The sequence below is a fragment of the Otolemur garnettii genome, unplaced genomic scaffold (genome assembly GCF_000181295.1).
Source record: "Otolemur garnettii isolate 467f Iridium unplaced genomic scaffold, OtoGar3 scaffold00015, whole genome shotgun sequence".
In the NCBI taxonomy this organism is placed as follows: domain Eukaryota; kingdom Metazoa; phylum Chordata; class Mammalia; order Primates; family Galagidae; genus Otolemur; species Otolemur garnettii.
The window spans coordinates 3694833-3714366 of NW_003852410.1; the positions used below are offsets into that span (position 1 = coordinate 3694833).

Consider the following 19534-nt stretch of genomic DNA (forward strand, 5'->3'; position numbering starts at 1 on the left):
AAGTGGGGCAAATTCCCTACTTTGAAGGTAAATCTCAGAGGGGTTAAGTTACTGTTAGCACAGCCCTAACCCCAAATTCCCAATTTTAACGCGATGGCTTTGAGACTTCTTTATATGTAACCCTCTTTCTCTCCACGAGTGAGGAAGCTGGTCCTTTCTTTTTTCTAAACACCACTCCTCTTTGTGACTGCTTCTTCCTATGCTGTTGCTCTAAGTCTGTATTTGCACCAGCTCCCACCTGGAAACACATTGCAGGGGAGGAGAAAGACCCCAACCCTGCTGCCTGGAGGGGCCAACCTGAGCGGCAAATGCTTAGTTCTCATTTCTGCCACTTTAGTCGGTAATTCTCAGCATCTGTCCTGCCCAGTTGGACTCTGTGATGGATGGAACCTTCTCCCTCACCTCCGCTGTGTCTCCCAGCAGCTCTGAGAACAAAGCTCTGCACACGAGAGGCCTTCAGTAGCAACTCTTGACTAATGATTTCATCTGTGTCTGACAAGCACAGTATCTGCCGCGTACTGCAAATGTATGAACTGAGTCTAAATTAGGAAAAGTGTCAACTTGTTTCAAAGATCTGCTCCTGAAGTCAAGTAGCTTGCCTAAGAGGCAAAGTAAAATGAAGGTCAGAGTTAGTTAAATTTTATGCAAACTTAAAGATCTTTTAAGCCAATTCTTTTCTTTCTTAATCATAGAAAGGGAGGATATATCATGGTTATAGTTGTGGACTCTGGGGCCAGACAATGTAAAACAAATATTGATTACCCCAATTAGTACCTATAAACCTTGACTAATAGCATTGATGAGAACCTCAACTTCCTCATCTCGTAAAACAGGAATAAAAACAGCACCTACCTAAAAAGTGAGCTGTGAGGGTGACCTCATGAGTTAGGTATCAGGATAGTGACTAGTGTATAGTGGGTGACTGGAAATGTAAGCTATTACAAATTCGATTTACAAGGCCCTGTAGGCTAGGCATTGACACAGCTCCCTTGCAAGCATGATCACAGAAGCTCCACTGGGGGGCGGTATTTATAGCAGGTGCTGTCACCTGGCAGGCATTTGCCATCTAGTTCAACATACTCCTCAACATCCACCTGACATGGCTTTCTGTCTCCTTCTTGGAGCCTTCTCTGGCTTCCATTGGGCCCATGTGCTGGGGAACACAGTGCAGAAGGAATAGCCCTCAGCAGTGCTAAGTCCCAGAACTTCCTCACCGCAATTCTGGAGCTGTTCTAGACGCTCCCATGAGTCACCGGTGGGACGTAGCCCCCAGAGCCCAGAGTGATAGCCTGCTCACCTACATGCTTGGCACTGGTCTTGTGTCCTTCCTTGTCTCATTCACTGAGGTCATCTCAAACATCCTTGTCTTAGAGTCTGCTCTAGGGTGATGTAGACCAGGACAGTATTAATGTCCCCACTTTATGCACTGGTACACTGAGGTCCCAAGGGGTTAGATGGACTTCAGAGGCTACATTCTTTCCCCTTCTATGCTATAACTGCTTTCTGGTCCTTAGTTCATATACTTGAGTGCCATAAAGTCACCTCCAAAGAGCCCCAGGGACACTGAGTAGGGAAGAATTTAGGAATTAGGGAGGATTTTGCAGAGTTACTGACGTAAGAGCTTCCCCTTCAAAGATGCATAGATGACTGCACATTTTGGGGAGCAAAAAAGGACTAATAACCAGTCATACATACAGAAGTGATCCTAAAGTTGCTGAAATACTTCACACTGGCTGGTGAATGGACTTTCCCCCACTCCAGTGTTCTCACTGTTCACATTTCCAGTCTTCTCTCACGATGCCCATGATCCAGTAACTTATGGGTTAATACAGTCAGGGGCTTCCCAGGACCCCAGTCTAGGGGGGTTCCCAAGACTGGTCCCTGTATCTTAGTGGTTAGGAAATATTTGAAATATAGCCCTTCCAACCAAAGGAAAACCCCGTGAAAAGATATTTACTAATTAAACCCTGTGCTTCTTTCTTTCCCCTTTCTTTTCAAAATGCTCCATTAATCTCTCAGCTGAAAAATAAATGTCTACCTCATCCACTAGCCAACATAAATTTTTAATTCCATGAGCAATTACCCAGCCAGTGCCTTGTCCATATCACGAGAACTGAGGAAATAGAGTCCAGGGCTCAGCAGGGAAGAGTTCCACCTAAGACAGCTGAAACGTGCTCTTTCCACAGGTCAGTAGCTCCCCAGTTCCCTCCAGGTGCCCTGGGAAGGGCTAAATCTGAAAATTCATATGCTTGATATGTGCTGTCAGTACGAGGTTTGGTGAGTGGAACAAAGGAAACTGCCTGCTAGGGAGGTAGAAGGCACGACAAAGAAGCAAGGGCTGCCAAATTCAAGTTTCAAGGTGGGGGGTGGTTGCTGTTCCACATTAATAAAGTCATCTTTTCTGACACTTTGAGAAGGGAAGGAGAATGTGGTCGCAATGAAGGACAAAGACTGTGCCACCATGAACTGGCCATCAAAGACCCTTTGATATGCTTTAGTTTAGGAACTGGCATGGGACAAGGTATGCTGAATATAGTCTTACATGGTTCTATTTTTTACCTGGAAGATACAAGCCTCAGAGGGAGAGGGAGAAATTTGCTATCCCCTGAGACATGGCTGGAAGAAGGAATGAAAAATCCTTCAAATGAGATTTCAGAAGACAACTTTTGAAGAGAAACATATGGTGATGTTTCTCTGAAATGATCACGACAAATACTGGGGAAAAGGGGATAAAGACACACATCTCAGGAAGAAATAATCAAATAAGAGGCAGGCCATTTTCATTGCTCAAAGCCTTTTACTTGGTGGAGGGCCTGTTATTGAAGACGTTGCCTAATACCATTTAATCTGGCGCCTCTGGTCATATATGGATACTTTTTCTTGAAAATAATAATCTGGGACAGTAATTGATCTCTACTTATTCATTCTGAAAGTCATTTGGCATTGAAGTTGAAGAGGTAAGATTCCTGCAGCATGTATAGATTTGGGAAGGGTGGGAAGGGGTGGTTGATGCTTCCTTAGTCTCTGCCTGAGAAGACTCCTTGAGCCCTCTCGGCCCTCTGTGGGGTGAGACTGAGCTATGAAGCTCTGGAGAATACACAGACTCTAGGCGTCTGGACACCTCACCCTGTTGAATGCATTTACTGAGTTTAGGCCACAGATGATTTTGTCAGTTCCAATAATGGCCCTTTTCTGTACACAGCAGTAGCAGAGCTTTCTGGAAAAAGAAAATTGGTACCAGAAGAGAGATCTAGGATTTTTATCATCTTACACTTTCATTCTCAAGCATTAATTTGGTGCCTAACAGTGCTAGGCCCTAGAAGAAACAGCACTACAGAGAACTTTTGGAAGTGGTTAAAGAAATAATGTTGACACAGCCCGAGATAACGTTCCACTAGGGAGGCTGATGGCAAGAAAATGCTTCACATGAGTCTTCACAAGGAAGGCAGCAGGTGGCCAGTGGCCAGGGTCCAGTTTGGTGGTGGAATATGGCATTTCAAGAGGTATATACAAGGTGAGGAAATGTCAGAGAGAAGGGGACAGAGTCAAGGTACCCAGGAAGATGTGTGAGCGAGACAGTCCCACAGCGAGACCGTGGATTTGCCGACCTCCAAGGCCCTGCTGTGAAACACTGCCACATCACTCCTTCACAGGTGAGCATCAGCCCATTCCCATGGACATTTATCTAATTCTTCTTCATCTTATCTACCAATTTATGTATCTACTAATTCTTCTTCATTTTTCAGAAAGAAAAATTCAGGCTTAAAAAGCCAGTTTGACTCAGGAAAATGCTCACAGGAGAATCAGTCATATTTTCTGTTTTAAAATAATCCTGTGAGCTGCTGTACCTCTAGAAGTTTTTAAAAACAAATGTAAAAGACCAGTGAAGGAAGATATTTCAACGGGGAGTCCCTAAATCTTGACTACTCCATCATAAAAATGCTCACAGTGCCGGATCTGCCTAATAAGATGCTTGATGGTGAAATCTGCAAGGTATCTAGAAAATCTTCAATAGTTTTGCCACCGTGTTGTCAAGTAAGGACTATAAAGCAAATCAGTCTTCAGCTCCAACCTCCTTTCATTATAGACAATCCCCTCGAGTGGCAGAGACACTCATTTGTGTAACAATAACAGTGATGAGAAAGGAAGGAGCTATTGGTTCCACCCCCTGGTGCCAGACTTGTGACACTGTCATCTGGCACTCTTGATTGAACCCCGTAAACTGGCACTTACAGGCAAGGTGATCTATACTGTTAATGGGAAAAAATTAACTATCAGGAAATACGCACACAAATCATGTAACTGACTATTTACCAACTCCGATGCTAGCTTCTTATTGAAGCATAAACGATTTCAGGGCAATTTCAAAAAGCCACTTACCTTTCCAACGCACATCCATCAATGTGTTAGAGCTCGCTTTCAGCCTGTGATTTCAAATGGCAGGCATCGTGTTCCCTGCTAAGATAAAGGCCCTCAGATTCTATTCAGTCATTGTGAAGGCTCCGTTACAGTATCGCCGCACAATAAATCAAGAACACATTTGTTATTTATGAGAAATGTAGACTTCTTATTATCTTCCCACCACATTCTTTCTGTCTCCCTTGCTCTGAGCTTATTACTTCTTTCTCACTGTCATCTCCGGGAACACCTCTAAGTAAAACAACTGAAAACAGCCCTACATCTGAAGACTTGTGTATTTATGGAGGGGGTTGTAAGGAAAGCACATCTCTTGGCCCAGAAGTTGTACGGGGTTAACTTTAACACACAAGGTCAGTTCACCACTTAGAATTTTAACAATTCACGAAGTCATTCCTGTGTATACCACTGGTTACTGGGGCTGTCTCTTCCTGCCTCCCTGCATATGCAATTAGCTACACATCTTTGAAGGGATGGATCTTGTTTCTCTTTCTCTGTAAAACCTCCCCCAATGCCCAATTAACCCCTACTCAACATCCCCAGAGCTCTCTAAACATGAGTTTATGGCACTCAGAAGTATGTACCAACCCATTTTTCAAGCAGGACACAGATTACTTTTAGGGTTCCATAATCAAATGCTACTATGTAAGATTTAGCTTCTGAAACTCACCCAAACCACTTTTGTTCTTAACAATGGGGAATTCACTATTTGGCTCTGTAAAGATCAGCCAAAACTTGTTTCCAGAAAGGGGAACAAAGTTATGAATGTGCAGGACTGGGGGGCTGCAGGGAGAATTTCCCCATTTCAATATTTTTTGGTGGTGGTTACTATATTCAACAGTAGACTTATTTGGAAGACCTATTTGTATATGTGATGTACATGAGATGCTGGCTAGGAAGGTGGGCTGATCCACATGCCCCTGGGAGTAGCAGTACCTGCCTAAGAGCACAGGTTAGGGGGCAGAGGTTTCCAGGCACAGTAAAAAAGAGAAAAAGGACCTCTTTCAGATTAAGCCTTTACTTGGGATACTGTAATTAGAAGGCCTCTCTGACTGCACCAATAATGATGCTGGCTTGCTTGAGCAATAGCAGGCTATTGGGTGACATACAGCTCAGTGGTTGTGCTATTTTGGTTCTAAAAGTCAAAGTATAGTGGAAAAAGTAGATGAGTTTGACTTCTCAACATAGCCTATGACATATGAGCAAAAGTTATCCCTGAATGTGGTTATAAGTGGCCCTGCCAAATGGCCCTTCACTGGTGTCACAGAACTCTATTGAGAATGACCCTACACATGGCCAGTACTCCATGCACTAAGTGATTCTCACCAAGAACAACTCACAGGAAACCACTCAGCTTAATGTGACCAAGGAATCTGAATCTGTCTATGCTAATAGAATTTAATACTCCAAGAAATTCTTGCCCAGAAAGATGAAATTACATTTGTTACATTTTACAGGTTTTGGAACTTCTTAAAAATCCATGTATATACAATAAATCAGGAAAAAATTTTGCCTTGAGGGTAAATAGCCCCTTTTTAGCACAACTGATCACTCAGTTGAGCCAAATCCTCTGAACAAATGACTCTTTACTCAAAAAGACTTGTTGCATCCACCAAAACTATAGTATGCAAAAAGACTTGTTGCATCCACCCTTCCTTGCTGCATCCACCAAAACTATACTACCCTCTGCTTTGCTCAGTTCTGATCAAGCTTCCCCCATTGGAAGAAGTGCCTTAGTACAGACCCTCAAATCTTAAAATTTCTGCCTTTGACCTCCCTCCCCTTGCAAAGCCAACCAGACTATGAAGGTGGTCTTCTTTTTCATTGCAGTAACAAGTGGGACTTTGCTTTATCATCAGGCTAGTTTGGCAGCTTTTTTGAGGGATTTGGCAGTCAACACTCCAAATCTCAAGCGATTATGGCTCTGTGCTACTGCTGCACTGCCTTTCACAGCCAGGGAACGTGGGAGCTAGGTACATACCTAGAAGTGGAATCGTTAGTTCATAGGGTCACTTTACACTTAGCTTTTTGAAGGAGCTTTTTGAGGAAATGCTCCCTATTTCTGCTTTGTCATTTAAAGTGGTCTAATGCAGTGAAAGCAAGACCCTCAGGAATTTGCAGCTAAAATGGGAACAAAAGATTGTCATCGAGGGCAGAGTGATTGAGAAACATCAGTTGTCATGATCAAAGTATTATCCCACTACAAATGAAAAGAGGAATTGGCTCGGTACCTGTGGCTCAAGTGGCTAAGGTGCCAGCCACATACACCTGGTGGCGGGTTCTAATCTAGCCCAGGCCCGCCAAACAATGATGGCTATAACAAACAAAAAAAAAATAGCCAGGCATTGTGGTGGGCACCTGTGGTCCCATCTAATTGGGAGGCTGAGGCAGGAGACTCACTTGAGCCTGGGAGTTGGAGATTTCTGTGAGCTGTGGTGCCACAGCATTCTAGCCAGGGGGATAGCTTGAGGCTCTGTCTCAAAAGAAAAAAAAAAAAAGAAAAGAAAAAAAGAAAAAGAAAGAAAAGAGGAATTGAGCTATTATAAGTGGCATGAGGCAGAGATAGGAGGGAGAAGTGTCACTGTGTTCCTCATTCTGACCAGGTTCCTAGCAGCTGTGACTCTGTACCTCACCTGTCACTACCCCACTGGGAGTTCCACTTAGCTGCAGTATAAATGGGCACACTACCTGTAGGGAGTTGGAAAAAAGCTTGGAGGTGAGCAGGACTCACTCCTATGTGGATGGTGTCTCTTAGACTCCCTGCTAATCTTCATACCACTCAAGGGGGATTCCATCTGCTTATCCCTTCATTCAGGGCTCTTTCCCAAACATTCCAGAAATGGGAGTAGGACATTTGCCAATCAAATAGGCAAGCTAAGTGAGGTAGCAAAGGTGGTTAAGTATTCAACGCTTCCTACAACTCATCTCTGCTTCCACAGCTGTATGAACTCTCTCAGTCCATTTTGGGTTGCTGTAAAGGAATAGCTGAAACTGGGTGATTTGGAAGAAGGAAAGTTTGATTTGATTTAGGCTTCTGATGCAATAGTTCAAGACTGTGCATCTGGGGAGGACTTCAGGATGCTTCCACTCTAGTCAAAGGAGAAGAGGAACTGATACGGGCAGAGATCACACTGAGAAAGAAGAAGCAGGGGTGAGAGGTGTCAGGCTCTGCGTCACAACCAGCTCTCCCAAGAACCAATTCAGTGGGAATGCCCAGAGCCTGAGGGAGGCATTGCTCTATTCACCCATCCCTCTGGCCCACCTTCCCCCACCAGTGGGCCCGCTTCCCAACATCATGACACTGGGGTTCAATTGCAACGTGAGGTTTGGAGGGGACGAACACCCAAAGTATAGCATTGTCTATTGAAGAATAGGAGTTCAATATGGATATCACAGGCTTCCCAGAAAAACAAAGTTATTCAACACAGTAAAGAACCATGGTAGACAAAATAATCCATTCCTGTTAACCCTTCATTCACAAGGATGTACACGTCCTAATTTTGTGACGCTGATGATATGTTACCTTACATGTCAAAAGGGCCTTTATATATGGAATAAGATTACAGACCTTAAAAGAGATTGTTTTAGATTGTCTGTGTGGGCCCAAAGTAATCACAGGGGCCTTTCAAAGTGGAAAAAGAAGGCAGAAGAGTCAATGAAAGACACGTATGGGCAGAAGGGGAGCCAGGAGAGAGAGGACCCTCAGCAATGTGGCCTGCCACTGTTGGCTTTTGGGATAGAGGAAGGTGTCAGAGGCCATGCTGGCTGTCAGAAGCTGAGATCTACTTCTCTTTCTGGCTGTCAGAAGCTGGGATCTTTCTCTGCCAGCAGAGAAACAAGGACCTCTGTCCAGGAACCACAAGGAATTAGTTCTTCCAGCAATGTGAACAAGTAAGAAATAGATTCTCCCTAATCCAAAAACACACGCAGCCCTGGTGACAGAAACCTGAGTTTAGCCTAGTGAGACCCATGTTGGATTTCCGACCTACAGAACTATTAGATAATAACATTGTTTAAAACCACTATGTTCATGGTCTTTTTTTTTTTTTTTTTAACCACAGCAATAAGAAACTGACAAATAAAACATGACCACACATCTCATTTGTGCTTCTTACATCAGGGACGTTATCACAATTCATCTCAAAGTATCTGTGTGAGGTAGCTATGTTGCTTGATATTACCTTATTTTATTTTACTTTAATTGCATAGGAAACTGTGAACCAAGGATGTTAAATATTTCCTTAAGGAACAAGCTGCAAAGGCAGGACTCACGCAGGGAACTTTGGATGATGTCCAGTTTCCTCCCAGGTGCTGGACAACACTCTCCAAATCTAATTCATATATTTTAATTATAACATAATCAGGTCATTCTAGGATTTTTTGCTTCCCAAGGTAACAGAGTCAAGCAGGTGGTACATAAACTCACCTTCTTTACTTTCATAATTTTTGGTTGGCAACAACTAGTGAGAGTTCCTGTGATGATAGTTGACCTCTCTAAACTCATCTATCCTATCATATTTCTTTTTTCTCTCTCTGTGTATATATGTGTGTGTTTCTGAGCTCCAAATGTAGATAGTAATGAAATTCAACAACTGCCCCACAGAACAGGAAGGATATTAATAAACATGAAGTGATTTGCCTGAATGCCTAAAATGCAGATAAGAATTCATGGGGGCTTAGGCTTCTCTAATGGACATGTTTGAGGAACCATATTGATAATTACTAATACTATTAATCTTCCAGACATTCATAGAAAGAACGCAATTATACACGATTGATTGCAAGAAGAGATGCTGACAAAAACAAGGCAAATCTCTGGCTTTTTTTTTATTTTTAATATGTTCCCAACTACATTTACATGTGTTTCCAAACAAAAGAATTCTCTTTACTAAGGGAGCGTTCTCTTTACAGCTGCATTTATTGACCCCTTAAAGAAAGTACTCTGGACAATTGGGCATATTAACACTGTGGATATATTATTCTTGCTTTTTAGAAACCAATGTCCAGAGACTATAAAAAGTCAAGAATATGCTAAAACCCAGCTGGTGGGAATAAGTTCAAATCTACTCTAAATCTAGATTAGTTGAATAAAATAAAATGCCTGTGTGGCAGGCAGGGAGATTATGTAAGTGAGTAGAGTTAGCCAGATGTTGAGCAGTAGGGAGTGGTGGGGTCTGTGGTAGAAAGACCACAGATTCTATATAAAGTGGAAGGCTGCTTCTTTGGTCTAGCCAACTCTTGCTTCTTTGGAATAAAGGCACATTACCATCAGATCTGATCTTTTAAAAAGCAACCTAAAATATAGTTAACACTTATGGAATGTCCTCATTTTGAAATATATTGGCAAATAATTCACAGTTTAAAAATACTTGCTATCTGTACTGAGTTTGCGATCTCTCGTCTTAAGTTGGCTGGCAAATAGAAAGTAATATATACTGTTTATGGACAGTATTATGCTAGATGCTGGGGTATAAAGAAAACTAATCCAGCTAAGGACTAGAAATTGACATTTTTGAGCAGTTATAGATCATGCAATAAACAAAGGATATGAAATTATTGTTATTGCTGTGACTTTTGTGGCTAACAGTTGAACATGCACTAGATTTAAAAACACTATCTGTAATACATCACAGAGATGCTGACTAATGGAGGTAATTTTTGTCACACTGGAGTCAGGTGAAATGCCATCTTTTCAGAGGGACTTTTCTTGTTCTGGTTCATAGATCTCGTAGCAGGCAGGGCTATGATTATACTATATGCATTGTCTAAGAATTTTTTTTTTTTTTGGCTGGGGCTGGGTTTGAACCTGCCACCTCCAGCATATGGGGCTGGCGCCCTACCCTTCTGAGCCACAGGCACTGCCCTATAACAGATGTATCTTATCATAAGTCCTTTCCTGCTTTGCCTCATCCTATGATGTAGCATTAAAGAGTAGAGGGGCAGGTGGTAGATACAACCAGCTTCAATGGTTTGATTATTAATTCACTTTGAAGCAAAAATAGCCTATGATTCCTGTACTTGACCCCTCAAGAGCAGCAATTCCACCTCATGCTCTCAAATAGACACCGGTTTCAAAAAATTACAGATCAATTGGAACAAACTAAATCCAATTCTTCTATCCCTTTTCCTCCTTTCCTTCTTACTTGCCTTATCATTCAAAGACCAACAGAGTCTATCTTTGCAATCTGAGCAAGCTTACTTAGGGCATCCTTGAGGAACCTATTTGGTAAACCAAGTTTTCTAAGGAGTCCCTGAATCCTGTAGAATTGCTGAAAGGGGTAGATTTCTACATGGAGCCCCTCATCTATCCAGCTCGTCCACTATGCACTGGAAATGCTACATCAAAAATGCACAGCTACTGCATGTAAGCAATTTTTGATCACCTACCCACCTGTTTGATCACCTACCCATCTGTTTAATATATAAAGGGCCATGGCTAGATATTGAGAACTATGCTAGGTTTTGGGGTATAAAGAAAAATAATCCAGCTAAGTGTTAGAAATTAACATTCTGAGCAGATATAGATCAATTGATAATCAAAGGAAATAAGTATTGTTATTGCTGTTGCTTCTTTGGCTAACATTGGTTGAACATGCACTGGCATTGTTTTAAGTACGTTTTGTTTAATTCAAACAGTAACTCAGTGAAGTAGGTGCTATTGTAATCGTATTGTACATCATAACGGCAGAACTGAGACTCAGAACCATTTAATCAGTTCAGCTTCAAAGGCTGCAGTCCTAACTGCCAACAATAAAGCTACCAATTATAAGAAAAGAGCTATTAATTATGATGGGCAACAAGGTGATCCCCAAAAAGAAGCCTTCAAATTGAAGCTGAAGAAGTACCAGATTTTGACAACTTACATATTTTTATCTTTGTCAACATTGCTTTGATTATGGCTCTTACATATCTCTTGTAATACATTATAAATTATGAGCATGATTAGATTCTTAAAACATTTTTTTCACTGTTGCAATTATGAAACAATAGAGAGATTAGCAGTTTTGTAGGCAAGTATAAGTAAGTATTGATTGGGGAATATACAATTTTATCAAACAGTGATTTTGACAAGCAACTGTTTTTCTTATGTCTTTAAATATCTATGAGAACCAAAATTCTAACCAGTGTGAAAGATTCAACATTTAACAAAAATTACAACTTTTGAAATATATTTTTAATCACTTCAGTTTAAGAAAATCTGAAAAAAAATGCTTATTAAAAGGAGGCTGGCATCTTTTCCTTTTCCATACTAAGCATGCTAAAACAAAAAATTAATTTAAAAAAGTTTTTGATTATTGTGGTGGGTGAGACTGTACATAACAAATGTCTTACCTAAATTGTCTTAATTGCTTTTATTCATATCTGAACAATCGAGACAGCACTATAAACGGCTTCCAGTAAGAGTTTCCTTTGGCTTGACCCATGTGACCTAGATCTAGTTTCTCTTTCTAAGTTTTTTCATTTGTTTGTTTTGATTTTGTTATGAGACAGAGTCTTCTTGTGGTTGAGTGCCATGGTGTCATCATAGTTCACAGCAACCTCAAACTCTTGGGCTCTTGTGATCCTCTTGTCTCTGATTCCTGAGTAGCTGGAACTACAGGCATGCCATGATGCCTGGCTAGTTTTATTTATTTATTTTTTATTAGTACAGATGGGGTCTTGCTCTTGCTCAAGCTGGTCTTGAACTCCTGCGCTCATGCAATCTGCCCAGCCTGGCCTCTGGGAAGGCTAGGGTTATAGGACTGAGCCACTACAATCTCTTTCTAAGTTTTTAATTCTCTTGGAGTTCTTGCAAGGTGTGGCTCCTGAGGATGCAGCTGCTTCCAAGAAGAGCATGTTGGGTCTCAGAACATTCAGCAGCATCCAATGGCTTGTCCTGATTGGACGGGCTTAGTATGTCTGCCCCTCCCATCACTATGGCCACGGTGATTTAATTAGACAGAATTAGTTGCCTTCCCTGGACTTGGGAACCATTTAGGGAAAACCACTAAAAGACTAAAAAGGAAAGAGTTCCTCCAGTTACTCTTCTCAGAGGAGGAAGAGTCAGTGATGGCTGTAGATAGTATCATTTAAAGGAGCACATGTCCGTTATGCACAGTTTAATGTATCAACAGCAACAGAAACCCCAGATGTTGGCTGCATCCTAGGTACTGTGTTCATAGGTATGCAAAACAATGATTAAAAAGTAGATTTTACCATAATGAAGCTTTTAGTTTCTAAGTGCGAAGTGTAAGTTCAAAGGGGAAGAAAACACAGAAAAAGCGAAGACGCCTTCCACATCTCAGCAGATCTCAGTCCATCCATCCCTACAGAATGGAAGATACCTGATGTTTATAAGAACTTGATTTACCTAATAAAGGTTAGGTAATAGACATTCAGTCTTCTGTTTCAGAGGGTGCAATTTACTGCAGGAAGCTTCCCATTAGGAATAAGTCTTTTTTTAAATTGAGCTTTAATTATTACTTGAGTATTTTTAAGAAAGTCAGTTCTTTTCATATTAACATTTTTGGAATATCTGAACTTCCTACTAATTCCAGATCAATGAAAAATCACCATTGTCTATACTACAAATACTATAAATAGAGTTCATGTACGACTTACATTTGGAATTTTTTTAAGCATCCGCATTCCATTTATTGCCTTTTTTCTAACATATACTTCTACCCTAATTTTTAAATAGAACTGTACTGTTCATTCTACAGTATTTTATTTCTCTAATCTAACTGGAGAACCACTATTTATATTTCAAGATCTAGTTCAGCTAGAAGTTTCTGGTGGCTTTCCCTAAACAGGTGCCTGTCCACAGCTCTAAAATTCATTCTGTCTCTCACAGAGCCCTTAACCTCATCTGCGAACTCAGACTCATTTGTCCCTCATCTGCACCTCATTTATCCCACCATCTCCATGGCCATCATCCTACCTAACACACTGCAGAAAAGCACCATGGACTTGTTGCTTTGCCCCTTCTCCTGCTTTCTCTGAAGAAGAGTGTTTAATAAAATCTCTAGATTACAGAATAGAAACCTAAGAGATTAAATGAAACATTATTTCTTTACGAGGTACAAATGGGAGAGTGAATGTCTTTGCTAGTTGTGATTCCCTTTCACAGAATTCTTGTTCATGAAGAAATACAGTGGTAGCAAACCATGTAGCCATCCCTTAGGCCACAGAGGAGACAGGACTCAGTGCGCCCGTACTGGCAGTGAGGGTACCTGAGACGTTTCATAGCAGACAGCACAAAACCGGGCACTGAAATCCCAGAGGATTACACATCAAATAGCAGAACAGGCTGACCTGCAGAGCTGGCATTCTGAGAACTTAAAGCTTGGATTTCTTGGTTCAGAAACATATTTTCAATTGCTGAGCACAGAGAGACCATCCCTGAAAAATTCATTCACTAGAGAAGATGTGAATGGGGACTGAAAGACTACCTCTGAGTCTTTGCAGGTAAGAAGTATAGTCTTTACTTGAATGCTTTGTTTTGTTCTATTGATCAGAAGAAAGCAAACTTACAAAAATATGTTTGCCCAAATTCTAGTCTCATAGAACTTTTACCCAAATCAAAATAATTATAGCAAATGAAATGTCATAGGCAAGATGATGTTGGAGGATGCCAACCACTGGATATAACACCTGGAATGTGACTGTGTTTACAAGTGACGGGGCAGGCACTGTACTGACCTTCTTTTTTTTCCTTCTCTCTCTCTCCCCTCAACATTATTCAAATTCATTTCAACCACAGAAAGTGTCAATAAGACCAGTAATCTCAGTGGCCACAATACCTGCATTAACCCAGCCTCTCACGCTTCTGAAAATGATCCTGTTCACGACTCAGTCACTCATTCCTTCAGGTTGCTTCTAATACCAGGTGTAAACTTCTGCATCCACCCAAGGTGTCCTCTCTGCTTTTCCTAACATACCACTCTCAGCAGGACAAAGTAGAATCACAAGTGTCTCCACTTAATGCCAAATCAAGTATACATCCTTGATTGGACTTCCATAAACCCATCAAAATCCAAAGTATATCATTGGTCTAACTCTGAAGTTAAACCAAATCCATACTCCAAACTGCATACTATTTGGAGTAGTTGGAATGAAATTGTATCATTTTTTCTGAGATTTTCAAGGCCTTGAGTCCTTCATTGTTCTCTTCTCTCCCTTCCTGAATGGATTTTAAAGCCATTTCTAGGTTAACAACTTCCATTCTTTTATAACTATAGCTCAGAACTCTTGTCTGGGCTTCAGACGTACATCATTTCATCTTGGTTTGTGCATATTTTAAGGAGTGGGACATATTTAAGAACCTTAAATTGGGATTGCTCCCTCCCCCCCCCAACTCCCAGAAGCCTTCCTCCTCAGGTGCATCTCCATCAGTCACACAGCTCCTCCTGCCGTGCATGGATTCCATTCATTTGGCTGCATGGAACACAGCATGTATCTAAGCCAGGGGTTCTCAAATTGCCATCAACATTGTTCAGCACCAAGAGACATGAACAGAACCTGCTCCAAAAAGACAGATAAATGGCCAGCAAACACTTGAAGAAATGTTCATTTTCCCTAATCATTAGATAAATGAAAATCAAAACCACCTCAAGACATCAGCTAACCCCAATGAGAATAGCCCACATCACAAAGTCCCAAAGATGCATATGCTGGTGTGATTGTGGAAAGAAGGGATCACTTTTACACTGTTGGTAGAATTGTAAACTAATACAACCTCTTTGGAAAGGATATGGAGAATTCTCAGAGAACTCAACATAGACCTTCCATTTGATCCTTCAGTGTCATTACGAGGTATCTACCCAGAAGAAAACAAAAATCGTTTTAACATAAGAACATCTGCATTACGTAGTTTATTGCAGCTCAATTTACAATTGCCAAGACATGGAAACAACCCAAGTACTCATCAACCTATGAATAGATTAATAAACTATAGTATATGTATATCATAGAATTCTAGCCATAAAAAAGATGGAGGCTTTACATCTTTTGTGTTAACTTGGATGGAATTGGAGAACATTCTTCTTAGTAACGTACAACAGCAATGGAAAAGCAAATATCCAGTGTACTCATACTAACACAAAGCCAGTAGATGAACAAATATGTGCCCACAAAAGAGAAAAACCCATTAAACTCAAGTTGGAGGAGGAGGGATAAAGAGTAGGGGATTACTAAGCTCTCATGTAATGGGCACAATGTAAGGGTGCATCGCAGATGTCCTGAGTAAGGGGCACGACTACAATAGGGACTTTACCTGACAAATGCAAACAATGTACTAATAATCTAATCATTTGTACCGTTATATTAATCTGAAATTAAAAAAAAATCATTGCCCAGGAACTTTCTAGAAATGCAAATATCCAGGCCTCTCCTACTCCTAAACCCCTAAAATCAGAAACCCTGGAGATAGAGCCCAGTAGCATATGCTGTCCCAAGCCCTCCAGATGGCTCAGATGTACACTGAAGCCATTTAGCAAGACACCTGCAACTATTCTAAACTGGTCCTTCTGGTCCCACTGTTGACTCTCAAATTTATTTTCTCCTCAACACCAAAAGGAATTTTTCTCTCTAAATTAGATATAATTACTTCCTTGTTTAATATCTTTTAATGGATTTTAAATGAACTCAGAATTAAACTTAAAATTTTATGATGGTGTACAAGGGACTGTATGAATTTGCCTCTTACCTACTTCTCTAACATCTCCTCCTCCCCCTCTCCCCTCTCCCTTACTGATTACCCCACCCTAACCTCACACCCTTAGCCTTCTGACCTTTTCACATGGTTGGCTTCTCATTAGTAGGTCCCACCCTTTCCAGCTCCTTTACTCTCTCTCCTATCTTCTCTCTAATCACCCTTTGAGATTTCCATGTACATAGCTATTTACTTTAGTACCTCATAACTCCATCCTGAAGGGTCAATTGTGTGAGAACAGGGACCACACTTGTTTGGTTGCAATCACATGTCTACCCATGGCCTCTCACAGGACCTATAATGTGATAGGTCTTTCAAAGTAAAATGAAGCAACAACAAAAATTTGTTGAATGGCAAATCAAATTTTTGCAAAGGGTTAAAATACAAACCAAAGAAAAAATAAAACTAGCTTGATGTTAATTCTTAAACGTAGTGTGCTTAAGAACTCCCAGGTGATATCTGAAATTGGTAATGGCCATTGGACACTTCTGTAATCAATGGATAAATTTCACATGCCAGAAATTTAACATTGGTGCATGGGTAATGGTAGAAAAGATTAACAAACCAGTTTAATCTACTGGTCTTACAGTGAGCCCCGAGCTCTTCGTGTACGTACCACAGACCCCCACTCTCTGCCTTCAGTCCTAGTTTACCCACCTTTCCTTCACAGGTAGCACCCAGTTAGAGCACAGTTTGGGTTTATCAGTTAGGTTACATTGCTTTGATTCTGCTTTTGATCATCACGACCTCTTGGGCTTACCTTCTGGGTTTTTATTTGTTTGCTTTTTTTAAAAAAAAATTTCTCTTTTTACTTGCAAGTTTAATGTGCCTTGTATTCAGGATAATCTATTACTTCTTTTCTGGTTTTGGCTCCTTGCATCCATTTCAGCCCTAGATAGTCATTGCTATTTGGCTCCATCCATTCTTGCTGCTAGACAACAACCCTTTGGACCCAATTTTAATGTTAGCTCATTTGGATGGCAGATCTCAGGAGAGGGAGGACTTGACAGGTCTATGCAGACCAGGCTGTGGCAGTAGGCACATGAGGTCTTTAGGCTGTGGTAGCTTCACCCCTCTCTATGTACCCAATTCTTTCCTCTTAGAAACCATGATATAAACCTCCACCTTCCAAGATGTTACTTCTCCATTCTATTCCCAGCAAGTCTTGTTATTTGAGTAATTCCCAAAGTAATTCTTCAGGTATAGGCTGACAAAAGCTAATGGCATAATTAGGGACTGTGATGGTGACTGGGCAACGTGGTGCCCAGATACGTGGTCAAACATTCTGAGTGTGTCTGTGAGAGAGCTTCGGGATACCATTAACACTGAAATCAGTAGCTAAGTAATGAAGATGCCTTTCCCCATGTAGATGAGTCTCTCCCAATCTTTTCAAATATCAGAATAAAAAGGCTGAGTAAGAAAGAGGCTCTCTCTTTCTCTCTTTCTCACTTTTTCTGCCTATCTTCAAGCTTGGTCATCAGTGAGTGGACTTGGGCCTAATCTTGTTCAAGGAAGTGGCTGCTTCCTTAAGGTCATGTTTCATGAAAACTACAGTATAGAAATGATTAGCACTGCAGTTACTCAGGTAGTCTCAGTACAAACCGAAGTCACTCACCAAAGTGCATTACTTTTTTTTTTTTTTTAAATGACCACCAAATAAAAAAGAAAGAAAGAAAAGAAGAAATAAAAAGTCTGACTAAAAGGCGGATGTTATGAAAGGGTTTAGCTGGTGACTTTTGGTAAGCAATCTGAGCCTCAGATTTAATAATTCACATAAGGTGCTAAATATAATGCACAGAACTCAAGGCATATTTCTTATCATTCCCGTCTTCATCATCGTCCCCAGTGGCACTGCATTATTAGTGAGAATCAGTTCCTGTGGATGCCTGTAACAAGTTGCATATTCACTTGTGTAAGCACAAAAACATACAGACAAGATAGATTTATCTCGACGAACAAATTAAAAGTCTGTTCATCCATCACATGAGGGAAGAACGGGGCAAGTAGAACTCACATTGAGCTGAAGTTCATCTGTCCACTGTCCAATCAGACGGTAGCCAGGGTTGGTGGTGTTCGTCATCTGATACTGAAAGATGTCGTACCGCCCAGGTGCATCCCCGTTCTTGTTAAACATCACTGGAGTGCCAGCGCTACCTGGGGAAGACAGGAAGAAAGACTTCAGAGGTAAAGAGCATTTCTTGTATCTCTCGCACTATAGGTGGTAATCTGGAGATTGCTAAGGAGCAAGAGAGCAAGTAGATACTCCATTTTTACTGGGTTCTCCCCAAATGGTCCATGGCATCATAGACAAGTTATCATTATGGCCCACGGATACCAGTGAGAAGAAAACGCCCCTCCTCTTTTTCAATAGTTTTGCTATTTCTCAATATTTTTAAAAATATTTAAAAGATTTTTCTGAAATAGAGTCTTATTCAGTTGACCTGAGTAGGGTGCCTTGGTGTTACAGCTTACAGCAACCTCAAACACCTGGGCTCAAGTGATCCTCTTGCCTCAGCCTCCCAAGTAGCTAGAACTATTAGGCACCCACCACAACAACACTTGACTAGTTTTTCTATTTTTAATAGAGACAGGGCCTTGCTCTTGGTCAGGCTAGCCTCAAACTCCTGAGTGCAAGCAGTCCACACAGTTTGGCCTCCCAGAATGCTAGGATTACAGGTGTGAGCTACCACACCTGGCCTTTCTCAATATTTCTTAAAATCTGATTCTAATCTTTTTCTCTTTTTAAGGAATAAAAGCTATATGCATTGTTTTGCAGAGATAGGTTTGAGCTTTATTATGCTAACACTGCTAATTATTATTCTTAATTATTATTATTTTAGTTTTCATCTACCACTGAATTAAGGTCAGGAAAGAATAATTTCAAAACTATAAATTAATTAATTTTAATAGAGAAATAGAATTTAAAAAATAAGTAAAAAAGCAAAAAGTTTACTTAGATATGTGCTAGACTACTCACTCAAGTTTTTTTGCTGATTGTTTCTAATTTTCTTTGTAGAATTATTTCCAAAATTCTTTGTAGGGTGCCCAGCAAGTAGTCAATAAATACTATTGACTATTCTTCCCCCATCCTCTCATTTGGGTCTTAAAATATCCACCTTAAGAAGCAATCAATTATTTTTGACAGAATTAGATATTGGAGTTAATTTCAAAAGGCCAATGCTTTCACTGAGTGTATGTATCGCTACACAATATATAAGTATATACGTGTATACAGTCAGATGCATGGAAAGCCCTCAATATTAACCGTATGGAACCATTAGCCAACCATACACAAAGAGTGCACGGCATGGGTTTGGGTTAGTTTCAGCAAAAGTTACGAAGGAAAAACAAAAAATTCGCCAACTGAGTGCTATTTCTTTCATGATCCCTTGGGAATAGGAAAGATACCATCGGCCTCATGGTCTA

General features: G+C 40.7%; 1 protein-coding gene across 3 annotated transcripts in view; it reads right to left on the reverse strand.

The window, feature by feature from the left end:
• Window positions 1–19534, reverse strand: part of GRM7 (glutamate metabotropic receptor 7) — an 899252-nt gene that overhangs the window by 261609 nt on the left and 618109 nt on the right. For all 3 annotated transcript variants that reach the window (XM_003785475.2, XM_003785474.2, XM_023510686.1), the window contains exon 7: window positions 18123–18262. In XM_003785475.2, the coding sequence (XP_003785523.1) occupies window positions 18123–18262 (140 nt within the window). The remainder of the gene's footprint in view (window positions 1–18122; window positions 18263–19534) is intronic.